The sequence below is a fragment of the Hordeum vulgare genome, unplaced genomic scaffold (assembly GCF_904849725.1).
Source record: "Hordeum vulgare subsp. vulgare unplaced genomic scaffold, MorexV3_pseudomolecules_assembly, whole genome shotgun sequence".
NCBI lineage: Eukaryota > Viridiplantae > Streptophyta > Magnoliopsida > Poales > Poaceae > Hordeum > Hordeum vulgare.
In genome coordinates this window covers 49,956-70,000 of record NW_025422502.1, presented here as the reverse complement: position 1 = coordinate 70,000, position 20,045 = coordinate 49,956, and the positions used below count along the sequence as shown (strand labels likewise).

At 42.8% G+C, this 20,045-nt stretch overlaps 1 protein-coding gene and 3 non-coding genes across 4 annotated transcripts in view; 1 reads left to right on the top strand and 3 right to left on the bottom strand.

The window, feature by feature from the left end:
- The window catches only part of LOC123418192 (putative cytochrome c biosynthesis ccmC-like mitochondrial protein), a 21,469-nt gene extending 1,428 nt beyond the window's left edge, over positions 1 to 20,041 (bottom strand). The window contains exon 1 of the mRNA XM_045106958.1: positions 1 to 20,041. This exon is cut by the window's left edge and continues 1,428 nt beyond it. Coding sequence (XP_044962893.1) covers positions 1,505 to 2,128 — 624 coding nt within the window. The 5' untranslated portion in view covers positions 2,129 to 20,041 and the 3' untranslated portion in view covers positions 1 to 1,504.
- Positions 9,207 to 9,280, bottom strand: TRNAW-CCA. Its single transcript has one exon. It is a non-coding gene; the product is annotated as a tRNA-Trp (tRNA).
- TRNAK-UUU lies at positions 12,124 to 12,196 on the bottom strand. The gene has a single exon. It is a non-coding gene; the product is annotated as a tRNA-Lys (tRNA).
- Positions 19,365 to 19,436, top strand: TRNAN-GUU. Its single transcript has one exon. It is a non-coding gene; the product is annotated as a tRNA-Asn (tRNA).
- Positions 20,042 to 20,045: the final 4 nt, after the last annotated feature.

The window sequence follows — 20,045 nt, the reverse complement described above, 5'->3', positions numbered from 1 at the left end:
CTGCTGGACTGGACCACGGCTGAAACTGCCAGGCACGGACTAAAAGCTTTTATCAGGGATTCCCGAGTCAAACGACTACCATACATAGCATAGAGCTGGAAGCTGCACTAGTGTACAGAGAAGACTGGATGTGAACACGGGCGGACATTGGCTATGTATGGGGCACTCACTAATCACTATTAGCAGGAAACAACTAGCAGAAAGAAAGATGAACGCACTTTCACTCCTTGCTCTTCAGCACGTACTCACACGAGGGACTCTCAAATCTCTATTTCAGACCATAATCTTTCGATCCCTTTACCGAAGTGATTGATAGCAGGGCTAAAAAATCATAGGGCTTCTTCTATTTTTAGTGTGAACTCACTTCTATTCTATATCAAGATAGGGGCTTCAGTACTTGGCTGACCGCCCGGTGGAAGACCTGGTTCTACCACACAAGGGCAGCTTTCGTAGTCCAGGATTATTTTCCTCATATGTAATTTCACCTCAATGTGGAAATGTCCGATCTTATTCCAAAATATAAGGTCTTCATGAAGGTCTGTCTTGTTTCAGGAATATAGGTACCGAAGTTCAATAGCGGTAGGTACCAAGGAGAAGACGAGTCAGGGCCGATTGACAAGACTAGCTAGGCTGACCTTCCAGCCATACTCCATCCAATATCGAACGGAAGTGCTAAAGGTTTCATGTGATGCTGACCTCAATGAACCAGACCTCGAGAATTCGTTCATCCCTTCGCTCCGAGGATTGGTCGAGTACTTGGCCACATGCATGAGTAGGCCTGTTGCCGGGATGTCCCATTAAAAAGGCAGGTCCCATATTTGAAATACAAAAATAAGATCAGATAGCGCTCAAGAGGTTTTTCTCCATACGAGAAATCCTTCACTCGCAGGGAATTCAAATAGATGTGTTGAAGATCATCAAAGAAAGGAAAAAGACTGAATTCGATCCATCTCCTCCCTTTTCTTTAAACCAAGAGCTACTCCTCCCTTTTCTTTTTTTATGTAATTTCAATACGATTTCGTTTGTGTTCATGTTTTCAATTTAGAACCCCACGGAAGTGAATAGAAAAAAGAAAAATACCCCTGTGATACGCCTTCCTTTACCTATTTCTAGATTGATTGATGTTCAATGGAGGGAAACTTGCCATTCCTTCTTTCCTTTGAAATTGTACATTTTTTTGATTCTGAACTAATTGTATCCTTTTTGTTCCCATCGAGCTTTCTTGCCTAGTGACTAAGGATTTTCACACTTGTTGTGTCTATAAAAGATTTTCTCATAAAACACTAACAGAAGTGTTAGAGGGATTCACTTTCGATAAGAATCCAAAAGCAAGTTCCCTATACTACCTTCTTTCCCTCCTCTGTTTCTGTCTTTAAGAGGCAGTGCATCCGGCAGGAATCGAACCTACTTTTTGACCCATTTTGCCTTTCTAGGTTGGTGGGCGCTTTCACCATTCAGCCATGGATGCTTTAGCGAGTGAACTAGGTTTTTATTTGAGAGCGAACTAGGTTTTTAGTGGTATTCCTTCTCGAGCTTCTATTTCTTCCGTTAAGGGAGATTCGGGAAAAGATGGAATAGGAAGACGTGTTTCCAGAACGAACAAGATACGGGTAGAGAAGGGGAAGTTAGCAAAGTTAGACAAGATTGGAATGGGCATAGGAACATGTATTGATGTACCAGATCGGCTAATGCTCCCAGGTTGATGCGATGTATTCCACCAGTTGACTGGAGACTTTATTATTGGTATATCGATCGGTCCAGCACGGATTGAAATAGGAGCCGGTTCGACAGGAAGCTTTTGAAAACGCAGTGCACCCAGGTAAATAAGGAACAAGATGAATACAGAAGTTAAACGAGCATCCCACACCCGAAAGGTACCCCACATAGGCCTTCCCCGAAACCCCCCAGTCACTAACGTAAACAAAGTAGAAAAAGCACCAATTTCTGTACCGGTTCCGGAAGAGCGAAGAAAAAGGGGATGTTTTGTTAATGGGAACAAGGAACTGTTTATAGCTGTCGCGATATAAATAACTATACTCATCCGAGCCGCAGGAACATGTACATACGAAATACGAGAATTTCCACCTTGTTGAAGATCTGGTGGTGCGGATATGTCCCACAAAAACATAAAAAATCGTAGAAAAATATAGTAATAAGTAAGAGTACACTAAGGTCAGTTGAAGAAGTTGGGACCTGGAAGTAAACTATACTCGGTTACTATGGATAAAAATGTTTTACTGGTAGCGCCATAATTCAGCAGATCCAGATAGCTCTCGTTTAGCGCGAGAATCCTATCTTCTATGGATCCCTCATTAAATATAGTTTGATTCACCATATCTCTGAGGGTGAGCCCCTGCGGTAATTGGACATTACCTACAGTTTCCTCTAAAAGCTTCCCCAGCAGAGATTCCGTTTTTTGGTTTAGTTTCTCAAAATCTAATTGAAGGATTCGGTGTGAAATAGCATGGAGTCCACAAACTTGTCCCGCTTTAAAAGCGGCAGCGATAGCAACAGAAATAATGATTCCGGCGAAAATGGTGGATTGGTTATCCATAAATGAAAATAAATAAATTTTAGCTCTGCTTTCTTGCTCTAAGCAGAAAGACTTGTCGGAAATCGCCGGTTGGGTTGGTCCAACCAAGAAAAACTTAGGATAAAATAGAATTACTGGAATATGCTTAACTGCCATATCGAGACTGACAAGTATAGGAAGGACGGACCGACACAGCTGGCATGGCAAGAAACGCACCTTGATATTAGCTAGACTGATCCACCGCTCTACCAACTGAGCTATTTGGCACTTAAAAAAAATGACTCAAGTCTTTCTTCTAGCAATGATGATTCCATTCTCATTCTTTGAGTGGTTGGTTGGCCGGATCCGCCGCCTTCCCCAATTGGCCGGCGCTTCGCGGACCACACAGGCTCCTTCCATCTTCTGGATTGAGAAAGTCTGATCACATCGTATCAACTATTTTACTTTAAATACGCATTTATTTTTAATGAAAACTATTTGGCTGGTCATCGGATCGCATTGGCTCCGCCGCTTTATCGATCACAAAACTCGTAGTTTGAGAAACTTCCATCAGAACATAAACTAAGAAACATTGTCAGACACGCCATGAAGAGTAATCAGTTCCCACCTTTGTGCTCAAACTTCATGATTTTGTTTTTCCAGTGAACCCACATGGGGCTGTGTTGTTCCAACCAACCCGCTCCCAATATCATATCATAAGCCCCCCAAGTAGATGAACCAAAGTCGCTGTTCATAGCCTCCACACGCTCAAACAATCCGACTGAACAATCAGAGAATGGCAGCCTCTACCGCGCTTTCCCGACCAGTTGCGTCCATTTTCTCCAAAGTTCCGTATCGCCTTTGTTACGAGAAAGTACTAATGCTTTGTTACTCTAAAGCCGTTCCAATCAAGGCAAGAGCCAGAAGTAGACCGACTTGTAGATCGGGTAGCAATAGGCTATGACATAGCTCACTTTACCAAGAATATAGGGCGTAAGATCAAGCGGTTCTTCCACCGAAAGATGGGGATCCTGTCTCTCCACAAGGGTTCCCTTTCTATCGAACTGGCCTTGGCGAGTCGCTTTAATTCCACTGGAGGGTTGTAGCTAGACCAATTCTCTACATTGTTATTATTGTCCTCCCGACCGGTCGATCACATCCTAAACTCTGTATGTCAAGCTAAGAGTAACCATAGTCTCAGCAAATAGATAGTCTCCTTCCTTTGTTACCGGTCTTCTTATAATGCCGGGCCACGCCCAGAAGTTTCCCTAAGTGACATGGCTAATAGGAATATTACAGATTTCCTCAGCGTCAATTTTTTATTCCCGTCCATATCTGTTACGGTTTGTTTCCTAGAGCAGCACTTAGGAGCAGTTGGAAAATAAACCACTTTCAACACCCGGGCGCTAAGAGACATAGGATCTTGTAGAATCCGCCAGGCTTGCCTAGCCAATTCTCAATTTCAATGTCTCTAAATCCCAAGCCTCCCATATACTTCGGCATCGTCATCAAGTCCGACGAGACCCATGCCGTCTTCCTTCCTTTCTCCATTCTTGCTGCTAAACCAGAACGCTCTAATCAGCGACGTTATGTGCTGATACAAACAAGCCCCTCGGTAATTTGAAGCATGACATAGAATATGTAGATACGGCTTGGACAAGAGACACTTTATCAATACACTTCCTTTCCCCCCACCGACAAAGTCTTCTCGATCCAACCTTGAACACGTTTCCACCGACTTGGCCAGGTTAAGAAAAGAGAACAATTCGAGATCATCTTCCACTTGTCCTTTTACCACCGCGGTTACTCTTAGCCCATAAACCCAGACAAAGCCATAGACCATTTAGTAGCGCATCGCGAAGGTGGCCCAGTCGCGCATCCTTACCTTTTTTCATATTTGTAACGAAAGTGGCGTTGACAGGCGGATTGGGTCCGACGGGCTGCCCTACTCAACTATCTGGACCAACTGTGTGACGAAATCCGCTAGGTAGAAATCGGGGGATCGCTCGGCGTCAGCAAAGGAAAAGCAAAAATAGCGGCTACCGGCAGATACATGACGGAACATATATGGTTTCCTGTGACGAATAGCTCTAAAACCGTGGATCTATGCCAAGAAGCTTATTCTCTGTCCGATAGCAGTAAGCGCCGATTGCCCGCCGGATGAGTATGATACCTTCGGGCAGGATCCTCCTAAAATTTGAATTGGCACTTTCCAGAATTGCTTATATGATGCTTCCACCTCGGTAGACTAGCGAAAGCCATCGCTCTTTCTTGATCGAGAAGAGAAATGAGGGGAAAAGAGGAGAAAGAGGTACAAAGCCCAAGCTCGGCTAAAAGGTCAGTCGGGGAGTGAGTTATAGGCCGACTTGTGGGGAAATCTCTCGTTAACCCACTCCATCCAAAACCTGTAGATTCGCACGAAGTTCCGGAAGACTTAAATGAATAGCCATCGCTGTTAAGAACAACCGATGCCTTATGTGTATTGGATCCGCTCTTCTGTTAGCATGAACACATGAATGAGATTCTATTCCTCTTCCTTATTCTTCCTAAATAGAACCCCCCAACCTAGGTGCGGAAGTAAAATAAATCCTTGTTTGTACATCGCTGAACTTACATACCCGGGCCCGGCTCAACATTCTTTTAAAACAATCGAATAACGGCTTTTCCATGACTTGGCCATTCAATCTTGTGAACTAATCGAGACCGAAATTGGATAAAGAGATACAAAAGGAGAGGAATACCCAATCGATGAAAGAACATGAAACCCTTCTGTTTCTATAGAGGTACGGGAAACGGTTGGGGGCAATAAAGTAGGTGAAGTGGTTGGATTTTGCGAGCTGTTCCAACCACTGCTGGATGTGATTCCAAGAGCCGAACGAGAATGAATACCACACAGAAGAGTCAAGACCGGGCTCCCTAATAGAATGTTTAACCGATCCATTCCGGATCGATCGAATTGGTACGGAAGTTGTAACATGGGAAAAGCACAGAAAACACGACTTATTTGAATAACCCGGTGACCTACCAATTGTAGAAGTAGGATTTTTGGCAAGCAATAAGCACTTAAATAATACAATTCGAGTGTACCAGATTCTTTATCATTTCGAGGAAAAGGTTCGGGAGGAAAGGGAAACAACAGAGGGATCCGAATCGAACCTAAATGGGAATGACATGAAAAATCTTTTTCAAAACCTATCATTAAGGGCGTGACGACGATATACGAGAGGAATAAAAAAAAACTCGTGATTGGTGTGGAGGGGAAGATCTGCTTATGAAATTGTTCAAGAAAGAGTCGTCTCATTTCCTTACTTCTTCGTTCTTTCGAATTCATTCACTTCGACGGCTGGCGCTACGCTAGCTTTGCATGATTAGCTCCGACAGAACAGGTACTGCATTTCCTTAGTTGGATCCGCTCTTTCTCTCTCGTGCAGTTGTTGCTTCCGGCTATTTATTCAGTCGTCAATCAGCATTGATCCGGGTAGTTAGTCAGTCTCTCTCTTTTTGCCCGTCCTTCTCTATCTATGAAATTCCTAATTCAGGGAGTTCGCTTTCCAATATCTAAATGTTCATGCAAAGCAACAAACGAAATGCAAGAACTGTCACGCAGAAGTCACACAGTATGCTGATCGTTCTGAAATGATAAAAAGTATGGGATTTCATAAGAGATTCATACATAGAGATCTAAACTCATGGAAGGGCCCGGCCAGCAAACGAGATCTCTTACATCCAAAGGACCATGCCAATCGAAGATGAACCATTCACCGAGCCGAGTATGTGCAAGACAAGACACGGCTAGATAAGTCAAATAGAAGATATTGCTTTTACACGAGCAACTCTTTTCTTCATGTGGGTACAGCCCACTTTTCCTTTGATGAAATGCGAACACAAACTTCAGGCATCCAAGAAAGAAGTAAAGATCGAAATCGAAGCATTGTCATTGGGTTGAAGATCAATTCATATCGACAAGACTTTCCATTCATCTTTTTGTTGATATTTGGATTCCGTTTTCAAATAAAGTCATCTTGTAGTTAGAAATCACCTTTAGAATCATCAGCCTCTGTCCCTACACTGACTCGCTTATCCGGGATCGATCCTCACTACGGTCCTTTATTTCGAAACGAGGATAGGTCTCTCGCGGAACGAGGTGTAGATTGAGAAGAAAGATGAGCGTATGGTCCATACTCACTCGGGTTCAAACTTATTTTGCAGGGAGAAATGGGTACATGCCTGTAGATCTTCTTCTCACAGCGAGCACTTGATTACGGAGCCTGATTCTATATATTATTTATGGATTATTATAGAATCTATCTTTTTCTTCAAATCATAGTGGGAATCCTATTACCGATACCTAAACGTTTTCTTTGTCGAAACAGAAAGGAGGGAAATTGGATAACCGACGACACGAGTTTCCCGTTCAACGTTCCGCTTCGCTCCACTGTTAGATAGGCAATTCAATAGTTACCGACGAAAGGAGTTCCCCTTCTCTTGGCCAATTGACGTTCTGCTTCAATAAGTCATGACCTTCACTCTCCTCAAGTGAGGAGGGCATATTGTTTGACCAACGAAAGCCTCACTAGTTCCTTCTTCCCGTTCACTATTCCCGTAGCCTGATACGAGTTATTTAGTTCGTGTCTCCTTGTTCTTGGGAAGAACCGAAGGTTCATTCGCGGCACTCGTAGACATAGTTGTATTTCAGACCCTCTTCTTTCCCTAAAAAGCTAATAAATCAAAACAAGAGAAAAGCAGAAGCGAAAGCTCGAGTCGAAGAGTGGAGGTCGCTCGGTAACTCGAGTCGATCAGTCCCATTCATTCTTGCCCGAAACAAGTGGGCTATTCATTCCGGTGCCACCTTTGTTCAATCGAGTCCATGTTCTCTATTTCCCAAAACCCATTCGTTCACCGACCCGTGGACCAGAGGTTTAAAGCTTGGAATTGAGCTTTCTAGCTTTCTTTAGTACAATCTTTTTGCGAGAGCAACCCCGGGTTCGTTCCTAAGACTACACTCACAGCTTTCTCTGTTCATGTTCCGGCATAGGAGATCTAGTGGTAGGATAGGGGACAGAGCTTTAGGGCTGCAGTAAACCTCATATGCGCGTGGCTCATCATAAGACCTTAGCCTGATGTCCTACCCAAAGACTTCAAAGGTAGTCACAGGACAACCTTTCCGAGTTCTAACTTCCAAACCTATAACTTGGTTTGCTTGCCTGCTTCCTATCTGACCTATCAATCAAAGAAATGTTCTAGTTCCGCGATACGAGCTTGACTGTCGCTCTGAGACAGTAGATTTCTTGGTTTGGGGTCCCTTTATCAAAGGCTCCCTTCCCTACTGATCATACAACAAATGAAGGTGGTTAGAAAGATGGCACATCGATCTTCTGTACACCCTGTTCGTGCTGCGGAACGCAGAAAATCCGCCTTCCTTGGAAAAAAAATTCCTGACTCCGAAGTATCAAAGGAGACTTGGGTGGCGCCTTCTGAAGAGCCCTTCATTCTGCGACTCAGATAGGCTAGGATTCGTGTCTCAGCCGGAAGGGGTCGTAGGACTGACTCAGACAAAGCGTTAGAAGTACGATCTCCGAATCTATAAGCTTTGGCCTGCCTTCTTCCCTTATCTAATCTATTAGGTAATAAGAAAGTGGTGTTAATTGTCACGCTAAGGAGCTGACCAGTGACATTTCTGTCTCAATTGAAGTCAACCTTACTATACTCGCTTGTAGGAGATCATCGCTCAGAAGGGCGTTCTTTCGCTAGAAAAACAAGAGTTTGAAGATCACCCAACCCACGAAAAGGTCAGAACTCTCGATCTAGCCCCACTTTCTATAGCAATTTATCGACATGTTGTTTCGAATGTCCTTGAAAAGGCCTACACACATACCCTGCCACTCGATGTGTAGTGGGTTTGTTCAGTAGAGATGGGTAGAGCGCACAAGTATTGGAAGGAAAGTTTCACCCTTCTTAAAAGAGAAAAAGTCTGTATTGAACTATGATTTGAATTCCTTTCTTATTAGTTTCCAAGTGCAAAATGTTCATTGCCTTGATCAGAGCCTTTAAGCCTTTTAGAAGCGAGCATTTCCGCAGCTTCTATTTTTCCTAAAGCTAATGAACCGAATGGAAGAGAAAAACTTGGAATAAATAATAAAGAAGGAACCAACAAGAAAATAAAGAATTGTTCCAACCTCGGCTCGGGGTCTGTCTGGAAATGGAAAATAGTTCTCTCTCTCATCTGGTCTCGCCACAGTGACAAGAAAAACAAGTGAATAATTGGAATAGAACGCAATCGTCAACCAAAATCGGGTAGGATGTATTATAAAAGAAAGCCTTGCCTCACTCGCAAGTGAGGACCTCACCCCTCCTTCCTCATTTATTGAGAATGGAAAAAGACAATGTTCATTGCTTCCTCAAAACAAGAGTTCCATGGGCGGTTTTTAATAAACCTCTTTAAGCAAGGCAAGGCGATTCATGAAGGATTCCTCTCCTCTTCTAGTTGGTCTATTAGACTATTATTACTATAAGGTCCCCTAAAACAGGCATACCCGTAAAGGAAAGGCAAGGGAAAATGGACGGAGATTGGTCAGTGGTCTCCTCTCCAGGTCGAGTATTTCTGTTGTTTTCTTTGATTTGGGTTAAGAACAGTAGTCGTACATTCCACTTTGTTAAGTTCTTTTTTTTTGATTCGACATAACAAGAACAGAATCACGCTCTGTAGGATTTGAACCTACGACATTGGGTTTTGGAGACACACGTTCTACCGAACTGAACTAAGAGCGCTTTCCGGGAGATAAAGCAGTAAAGAAAAGGATGATTTTTGTACCGCATGCATATAGAAAAATGAAACTCTGAATTTTGTCCAATTTGAATCGATCTCAATTGATCCCTCGTTACTGCCCATAGGAGAAGTAATAGGTAGGGATGACAGGATTTGAACCCCAGCCTTGTTTTCCACATCATAATTTATTCCTCCATCTATATACAACTTTCTTGTCATTTCTTCTTTTTGGTTTCATATAATAAATGATATACATCTGAAACCCAACCTAACGTATAAAGAATGAATATTTATCGGTAATGCTCAGGAAGAAAGAAGGGGTCATCTTTTTGATTTTTATTCCACCCTCATGTACCCTTCTTTGCATTTTTTCTAAAGCCTGTTCAACCTCATATCACCTAGAACAAGTCATGGACTTCTTCAATGAAAGAAAGTCTCATGGAAACGTTTTCAACGAAATAAGAACCATAAAAAATAGATTTCTTGATCTTTTTATTTAGGAAAACTTATTTTTTCGCAGTTTTTTCTTTTATCCTAAAGATATGCAGAACGAGTGTATTATGAAATGTTCGTTGTCTAGCTTTGCATACATCGCTACTTAATCGTTTAGTGGTTATCGATGAAATTACTTCACCATAGAGAAAATATTATGGAAGTTTATATATATATATTATTGGTTGCTTTTGTTTATGTCCAATTGGAAAAGTTGATCTTCTAAATTCATATGTTTAGCCTAAAGTACATAACTTGTGTTCCTCCCTAGTTCTTGCAAAGCCACCTAATCAAGCCTCACCTCATTTGTAGTTATAACATGTTCAGCTGAAAGCAAACTCCAAATAAAATTGGTTTACTATTAGTAACACATATACTTTTTTACCTTAGCTCTTTCTTTATTGTTCATTGAGCAGTTCAAATGCTTTGATTGCTTATCAGATAAGAGGTAAAAATATTCTTCATTCGTTTATTTTGTTAATTCAAAATTGCATTCAAATCCATTCTTTCTCATAACTTGAGAATATGTACAGCGCAGAACAGAAAAGAAGGCAGATTTGATGAGTTGTAGGGGCGGACCCACTTCCACTGATTTCTTGCGGGAAGGTTCTATAAGGGAAGAAGAATCAGAGCTGTGACCTGGTAACCTTGATTTCTTTCGGAACGTCATTACGAGAGTAACAAAGAAAGAATAACGTAGATAGGAAGGAGCGAGCCGAGCCCCAAGGATAATGAATTGGTATGCCGGGTGCTTACTTGAGCAAGAAGCCAAGTCATCGATAATCAAAGAAAGGTGTGAGTGAACGAGCCCAACTTTCCGATTCAAATATGACTCCTTTCCACTTTCAACAAATAGAGAAATCTCCGCTAGGCTAGCAGTGGGTAACCAACGTAGTGCCCCATTCGTTCCATGACATCCAATCAGTTCTCCTCGGATTCCAATCCAATCTCCCAATCAGTGAGAAATAGACGGTCGGATGAGATCTCGAACGTTGTCCCTACCTACTGAGGAATCCAAAGTGTACGTAGAAAAAGAGAGTGTTGGAAATGCATCGAGGAGAACTTACCTTGTGAGTCACTACTCCGGCACTGGGCAGGAATACTACTAGCGAGGCTTATAGGCGGCTAGTTCTTAAAGAAATCTGTCAGCTATAACCTAGCCTATTGAATCTGGTACGCCCGAAGCACGAAACTAGATAGGTAGCCCTACCTACGACTAGAAAAGTATCGTATTTTTTTCTTCCAGTAAATCTTCCACTCATTCCTTCCATTATGGAATATCATTTGGAGTGTATTTTCCCTCTCAAAAAAGGCTTCGCCCTCACTTCACTGAACTTATTGGAAATGCCTAGGACAGAGTTCATTCACTTGCCCAGCAGCCCTACTCCTCATAGTTGATCCGAATTTCTATCCCTGATTGACTCAATCAGGAAGAGGAAGACTTGATAAAAGATGAAAAGAAAGGATTGATTACCTTTTTAAGTCAAGAAAAGAAAGGAAAGGGCTATTTATGAGTTTATGTAGATGAAGTTTAAGATTCTTGGATGAGCGGAACATCTTTGAGACAAATCATCTCTACCCGGGTACATAGCTTCATCCAAACCATGGATCCACGAATTGTTGACTCGCTCTAGAAAAGAGCTTCGTAGTTGGGAGCTCTGAACCGATGATCGATATGGTTTCCTAGGATGAGAACTCTGGTTTACTACTTGACAATAAGAAAGTTGTTTTATCTTTTTTTCACTTTTGGAGGTGTTTTGCCTAGTCTGAATTTCCCCTTCTTCTATTTGATCAAGATGGATAGCAAAAAAGCATGAATAGGCCTACTGGGATGGAAGGAGAGAAGGACTGAACGAGAAAAGGAAATACCTCTTTGTTTACCTTGGAATGAATTGCTCAACTACTTAGGTAACGAAACGAAACGTTCATCTACGATCTTTCTTAAAAAAAGATAGGACTGTACGGCAGTTCTCGTTAGTAGATTCGCAGAACAGAAGAAGAAGTTCACTCTGACTTGCGCACTACAAAAAGGCAGCCAACGACTTCGGACGTACTCCGTCTTTCGAGCCTCTGTTTAGCTTCAAAAGATAAGGCGCTAGTGCAACGAACGCTGCTTTGGTGCGTCCCACCCCAACTAACTAGTGCTTGACTTGACTTTCCCCCGCGCCCTATCCAATGAATAAGGAGAAGGCCGGCCTATCAATGACCGAGCCAGTCTGATCTCCTTTATACTTACCTCAAACAACGAGCGAAGTCGAGATGTTGATGAGAAAGGGGCTTTTCTCAAGGCCAAAGAGTGCTCTTTGAAGGCTACTATGCATCCTTACGAATACAAGAGTGGTTTTTTTTGTTTTGGGTATAGCAGGACTTGAACCTGCGACCATTAGGTTAAAAGCCCAATGCTCTACCAACTGAGCTATACACCCGATTTTACAAGAAGGCTTGGTGCGGAAAAGAAAAGAGGGCGGCCTGGCCCCTTTTCTTCTTATCATATCACAAGGGCGCGGCTCTGTATGGTATAGTACTGTGGAGCAAGTTTGGGAGTCCTTTCCACTCATTGAGGATTCTATCTAAAAAAGAAGGTCAACGGGGGAGACTACTTTGAAGTCCGGGCTGAACAAACTACTTCTCCTGCTACCAAAACAGAGAAATAAGGAAATAAGATGGATTCGTCTAATAAAATACCCAATGCCTGTAGTTGAAGAATTGTTGGATGAGTTATCTTGTGCTGTTTGGTTTACTAAGCTGGATCTGAGAGCTGGTTACCATCAGATAAGATTACATGAAGCAGACGAATACAAAACGGCATTCAAGACCCACGTCACTATGAATTTTAGGCTATTTGGGCTCACAAATGCACCACCCACCCTCCAGAGTGCTATGAACACAATTCTGGCTGAGCTGACTAGGGTTTGTGTACTTGTTTTTGTTGATGACATCTTAATCTACAGCAAATCCTTGCAAGATCATGTCACCCATTTGCAGCAAGTATTTGACCTTCTGAAGCAGAATCAACTATATGTGAAGTTGAATAAATGTTCATTTGCTCAACCACAGATAGAATACCTGGGTCATGTCATTAGTGGGCAAGGGGTGGCTACAGACTAAAAGAAGATCCTCACAGTGAAAGAGTGGCCTACTTCCAAGTAAAGCACATTAGAGTTTGGGCTTAGCAGGACAGGCGTTTCATTCACAGGAGCTTAGCTCATTTGACTGCTCAAAGACTTAAAACACCAATGCAGCACAGCACAAAGCTTTCCTTTCCTCAAGCTCATGGGATTACAATATACCATCCAATAAAAGGCTCAGAGAATAGGGCAGCTGATGCACCACTATCTAGATTACATGAGCCAGATGAACTCAATGCCATTACTTCCTGTCAACCACAATGGCTCACTGATATTGTTGCAGGGTACAGCAAAGACACATTCACCCAGAATTTACTATCTGAATTGGCAGTCCTGAGCACTCACAAGAATAGCAAATATTCATTGCATAATGGGGTCATTCGATATAGAGGAAGAGTATGGGTTGGTGCAAACTTCTAAATGAAAAAAAACATCTTGCAAGCACTTCATGCCAGTGGTATTGGTGCCCACTCTGGCATTACTGCTACTTATCACCGCATCAAGGCACTATTTGCTTGGACAGGAATCTTTCAATCAGTGGAATCTTTTGTCAACAAGTGTAAAATCTGTCAGCAAGCTAAGGTAGAACATTAAAAACTCCCTGGCCTCTTCGATCCTCTACCCATTCCTGATGAAGCATGGTCCATTATCAGCATTGACTTCATCACTGGATTACCAAAGTCCCATTACTATGATTCAATTCAGGTGGTGCACGAGACAAGCCAAACAAACAGAAACCGAATTAATACCGAAGAACACAAGCTGTGGGCCGTAAAGTGGAAACGGTTGCAGGCCAAAGCTGTCCCCCTTTGCCACTAAGACTTGAATCTTTAACCATCGGAATACCCGGTACTCTCTCTACCAAACAGGCAAGATAGTCTTATCTTGAACTCTGTCCCTTCTCTAATGATTGACAGGTTTAGTGCCTGGTAGTAAGGGTATTTTGTGGTCTATTGTCCTCCTAGGAGGTCACTCTGTAGGCTCAGCAAACAATTCACTGAAGCCATTCAAGACCGGTTGCAGGGCAGACAGACCATTGACTTGACATGACCGTAATACATACAGAATAGGAAGGATAAGCTATAAGATAGAGATCCGGATTGTTGTGCTCCGGAATAAAGAAGAATACCATCTTGTCTAATCAAATACGAATACCATCTTATTGATTTAGTCAGCTTGCATCAACACATAAGATGTGATATGAGTAGTGGGAAATAAACTCTTCTTTGATCACTTGAAACATAGTAGAAAGCATCCAAAACAGAATGAAATGCTGTTCAAAAGAAGAAGCTACCTGGCCCAACCACTACACCATTTTGCCTAATGTGTGACTACCCATATCAGTTACAACATCTTCCGTTTCCAAGTTTTCAGTGCCTTTTTCTTATAGTATACAAAATCGGATTCTGGATTGCTCTTCATTTCGTTCAATTTATCCCCTTGCTTTTCAACGTATATATATTAACCCGCCTTGTTTACCTATTTCTTCTACAATTCACATGACTCATTGAAACCAACTTTCTCCTTCCTACATTTTATCTCTACAGCAGTTATCCTGTATAATGATTTCTTTTTGGTCGCTACTCTCCTAACCGACGAGTCGGAGAGGATACGAATGTCCATTCACCCTACCACCCATCTTCCTTCTAGCTTCCTTGATCAACGACGAGTAAAGATCCCGGAAAAGATCCAAGGGAGTACAATACACTTTATATTCACGTCTTGAATAATGAGGGGGGTAAAGAAGAAAGTCCGATTTCTCTCTCCTTTGCGGATATGCCCTTATTCAGCTCTTGAAAGAAAGAGAGAATGATCAAACTCAACTAGACGGCAGTTCCTCTTGTTCAAACCTCTCTTGCCGAGTCTTCTCCTCATAGCGAGTTTCGCTCTCGCTTCGCGTGTCCTAAACATAAAAAAAAGAAAGAATTGATTGTGAAAGACAAGTGTTTCATTCCCCTCCCTAATCGTTGAAATTCGAACTGTCCGCTAGCTCCTCCTTTGTTTGGATTATAGCCCTTCCTTGGGGATTTACTATCCAAAGTAAATCTTTCCAGTTTCAAATGCTACTATTTCTTCGTGGGCAGAAAGTCCAAAATCTTCTTTTTCCGGTACTCCTTACTCTTTTCTCCCGTCGTCCTACTTTCACTTCTACGGACCTTCTATCCATAACGAGTTCCAGGATTGGTGAATCGATGTGGGAATAGATAAAACGATTGTTGAGTACACAGTATAACCGTGTAGCTCATCCAGAAGATCATCAATGACCGGTATCGGGTATTTCTTTTTTACGGTTTGCGCATTGAGTTGCCTATAATCCATAGGCGCCACGAACCTTCTTTCTTCTTGTAAAGAAGAGCCGGTGAGGCATGAACTAGGTTGTAGAGTACCATTCTAGAGTAACTCCTTGATTATGGCTTCAATTTCATCCGGTGGTGTGAATACCTATAAGGCCTTTGATTCACTGGTTGACTATCGTGAGGTGAATCCGATGGTCACATGGTCTTTTAGGAGGGAGGGTAGTGGGTTCTAAGAACACATCAGAGAAAGAGGACCAAACCTGCTTGAGTCCTCTTCTACATCTTGAGTACTTCCCACTCCAATGGATCTAGTTTTTAGAATAGCTTTGATCCGGCCATGTAGAGCACTCATAGAGGTCCGGCTTCACGTCAGTAATCTACCACACCCATGCTGGGACTCAGTAGAGTCCCACGAGTCAATCGACAAAAGCGAGAAACGAGGTTGTTCGACAAGGCTACGGTCTAACTTTTTCTTCCTAGCGGAGTTCAATACGAAAATAAAGGCGCTCCGCGTTGGGAATGGCGTACTACGTACGGGTGGTATTTCAGGTATAACTGATCAGGGTTGTTCTGAAAGCAAGTCAATTGGTGCTTTGGAAAGTGAGTGCCAGAGGCTAGTCACTGCTTGGTTTACAGAAGGGAAGGAAGAAAGAGATACCGAAGCAGATTCAGTATAGAAAAGAAGAAATTGATACCATTCATTCCAGTTTATTTGATACCCACTTAAAGTTTCTATCAAACCATGTCTTTTTCTTCGAACGTCAATCTCGTAGGAATTTCGATTGGAAGTGTGGTATTGAAGGGCGAAGCCTTTACTCTTTGACTTGTTTCTTTGAATATAACATAATATTGACTGCGCACTTCGAAAGATGATGGTGTATTCCGAGGATCAGTCCGTTTTTTATTGAATTCGCAAATTGATAGATCTGGATGATTCAAAGAATGATTCTTCCCTGGGTATTTCCCCGGTACCATTATTTAAATTGGAGCTTTTCAATTCCATTTTTGAGATTGAGGTGAGGGTTTAAGACCGCTCGTAACGATTTTTGTCTTTTATGGCTGGGTGGGCAAGAAAAGGATTTTACTCTTGAAGATATCAACTCATACGCCTGCTCCATACATTCAAAAACATTTTTGGTACTTTCTATGAGAATGGATAAATAGAAATGGGTACATTCCTCTTTCTCTTTCCTGGCCAAACTACCCATAAAAAAGAAGAGAGAGAGCTGTAAGAGCGGTAAAAGCAAGCTCGGTGGCCCGGTTTCACTACAGGTTGATATATCCTTTTGAAAGAAAAGTCAATTCGCTATGCTATAAGGTACCAATTCATCAAGGTATAAAACCACATCTACAGTGGGAGTCCCTATCTACTTTCGATTCCCTTCTTACTGGCTTTGCCAATACATCATACTGATTTGACGCTTCCTTACGCTTTCTTTCAAGCATTGCTTCCAGGACAACGGAGAGTATTCCAAGATAAAGAACCAGAACTGAGGTTGACACTACTGAAAGATAAAAGAATGGTGGATAGATGGATTCGCACCATCCCAAAACCGAAATACAGACAGACCAAAAAAAGACGAAAATAAATACTCCACCACCAGCCTACCTACTAGCATGTATTAAGCGAATAGCTTGTATGGTAGTTGTTAAAGAAAAGATGTATGTAGTCCCGGAAGAGAAGCAATTGTCGTACGACCTGTAAGCGTCACTTTTGACTTCCTTGCCGTTTGTGAATTGAGTCAATCGAGTTACGTTTGAAAAATGAATGGAATTCTGGAGTGGACCGAATATCCATGGCAGAACCCCACACTGGCTAGGAACTGGGCTGCACTAAGCCCGGCACTTTTTGGGCTTCTTCATGAATCTAGTTTTCAGGTAAGGTCAGATCATCTTATTGAATAGATATCTGAAAGAAAGCAAAGGAATGAATCGTTTTTCCAATTACCTTCTCTCGAAAACCATAGATCTTCTGGTTACCATTGACTATCCGGCACTTTCGTCTGTAGAGCGAAGCAAGAAATTGCATGGAAGGGCTTTTATGCTAATATCAGCCTTGTTTGGAACAATAGATGCAATCCATTTCAGTGTATGTCACTGAGTTCACCATTGCAGTTGAGACGTCAGGCAATTGAGCGTTCCCTAGAGTTTGGTTCAAAGGCTAAGGACTCCCCGCCGCCTTCATAAGGGCACTAAGGCGGAGCACGGAAAAGCAAATTGGGCACCCATGTTTTACCAGTCCCGGATCTCAGGGCCGTTTTGCCAACCGCCGACATGAACGAAATCGAATTTCATTGCGGGAAATTAGGATTTCATGAGGGAGGAAAAGGGGGTGGAGAGTCGTACAATGCATTGGTGGGATGAAGGTGCTAGCTTGGCTGAGATAGGAAGTTTCGATGTGTATGTAGATTTGGTTCTAGTGCCCCCACCCTTTTCGAGATCTGTCAGGATTAGCAAGATGTTCAGGTGTAAACTATAGAGAAATGGAATGAATGAAATGTATCTAAGAAGAAAGGAAGCCATGCTCCATCCTGTTTATAAAAAGAACATCACCTCCCTTTTTGGTTAGATACCGCTCCGTTAGGTACTAATGCTTCTACCTATCACCCGGAGGGTGAGTTTGAGAGCAGTGTTTTTTTCCAACGTTAATAGCATTCCGCGAGAAAAGTCATCTACTGATGTTGTCAGCGGAGTCCCTCGTCCATCCATGTATGAATAGCGGTATCCCCCATTTTGGACAGTGATGAGGTAGTCGACGCAATTTGCATGTGTATTTGCGTTCGGCTTTGCTACTTTCCTTCTAGAAAAGAATGTCCGCGGAAGGGAATAGTCTACGTGGCCCGGGGTAGTCTTTCAATTCCTTTATCGGGTGGGAGAGTTTAGAACCAGTTAAGCCAATAGCTGCTGCTTTAGTCACACTAGCTACATCAGTTGATCATGGATTTAGCATACCACCTCAGAATAGTCTACGTGGCCCCTTGTTTTTACTACAATTTGATATAGTGAATCCAGTAATGCAGACAGCCCTTTTTAAAGCGCTTTTAAAGCCCCTGACTCTCAAAAAGAGCTGGAGGTTTTGCCTCAACTCATTCCATGAATGTTGTTTCATTCCCCACGCGGCTGAATCCAACTCAGTCTTTATCCTGCCTTGGAGTTCTCTCTCATAACTGAAGCCAGGAGGTATTCGATTTATCGGATTTCGAGCTAGCTGCCCTTTTCTTGCTCCTTGCCATTAGCGCAGCCCTTTTCTTTTTCTTAGCTAGCGTAGTTTTTCACCTTCAAAAGAAGGCGCCAGCGCTTTTGTAGTGACCCCGGAGGGGTCCCGGGTTGCTTTGGCGCGCCCCACCCCGTCAGTCCTGTGTTGTACTTGACTTGACTCTCCCCCGCTTGCTGCTTGCTGATCGCAGTGTTCAAAAATGACACGAAGCTGGATATGAGTAGATGTTGTTGGTCGAAAACGTCTTTCATTCACAATGAAACAGAATGGTCTCGCTCGATGCGTCATTTTAGAATGTGTATTTTCATATTAAGAGTTCTTAAAAGTTATCAACTCAAAGCCCAACCGTCAAAAGGATGCTACAATGTTCGAAATTATCAACTTAACATGCCCCCTTACTTCCTTCGTGACCTCCCACTACTTCATCTACCGAAATGATTAGGCAGATCTCGTTTTTTCTAGCATTAAACCTGCTCATGATCCTTAGGCTATAGAGCATGGAGCAGACAGAGAGATGAAAGGACCACCTTCTCCTGCTTGCTTGATCGGAATCTATTCACATTTAGAATAGCTGAAGTGCTACTTAACTTCACTTAGTAGTTGAAACTCGGAGAGACAGAGAGAGGACTCTCTCATACTTGCCAATTCCAAGGCTGATCAGCAAGGGAATTGGCAGGAACCAACCTTAGTTGCCCCTCGGTAGAGTGAGTCTACTTAGCGAACTGGCAGGACGCGGAGATCGATTGATCAATATGCATATCGAGAGTTGATGGTTGACCGCCGCCCCCCTTGTCCTGTCCTGGAGGCTCCCCGGCCGGGGGGGCAAAGGGGATTGCTATCGTCACCCTTTCTCCCGGTGTATGTGAAAGAGAAAAAGTGACGCACTTTTTTGATTTTCGGTCTGCGGTTGGTTGGGCCAAAGAACGAGAGTCAGCTTCCTTAAGTCCGTTCTTCCTCAGTAGCTCAGTGGTAGAGCGGTCGGCTGTTAACTGACTGGTCGTAGGTTCGAATCCTACTTGGGGAGATTTTATTCATTCAGAATTCGAATTGATAGTTATAGCTTTTCTGACTAGCGACCCCTGTCCTTCTCCTTTTTTTTTTTTTCTAAAGACGCAGCAGAATCGTCAAACGGGACATCAAAAGTGGGAAGTTGATTGTAGGATTTCTATTCCTCACTCTCGTATAGGTGAACTTGGTTCGTTCAATGAAAAGGGATAAGAAGGATCCACTGGGAATGAATGGGAAGACTGGGGTAGTATCTTCATTAGCCGGAAGGAATTAGTCTCCACTAGCGTAATTCGAAGAACGAACAAGAAAAGGCGTCTTTAGGTAGGAGGATGGATGGATGTGGTCCAATGGCTAAAGCTCTGCCAGCTTCTTGTAGACTGGCAGTCTCCGAGAGGAACCTTAACCCCCCGGGTTAGGCCGGGTGGGATGGTATACTTTTTTTTTCGCCACAAGTGGGAACTCAGTCCTTGGTAAGACACAAGGGGGGAAGGAAGATCTTCACTCATTCATTAAGTGCCTGCGGTGAGACCCACAACAAACGAAGGGGGTGGAGGGAGACCGAAGAAGGAACAATTGTCTTGAATGCTACGCTGGGATCAGCAGCTTCCAGTGTTTTCAAAATGAG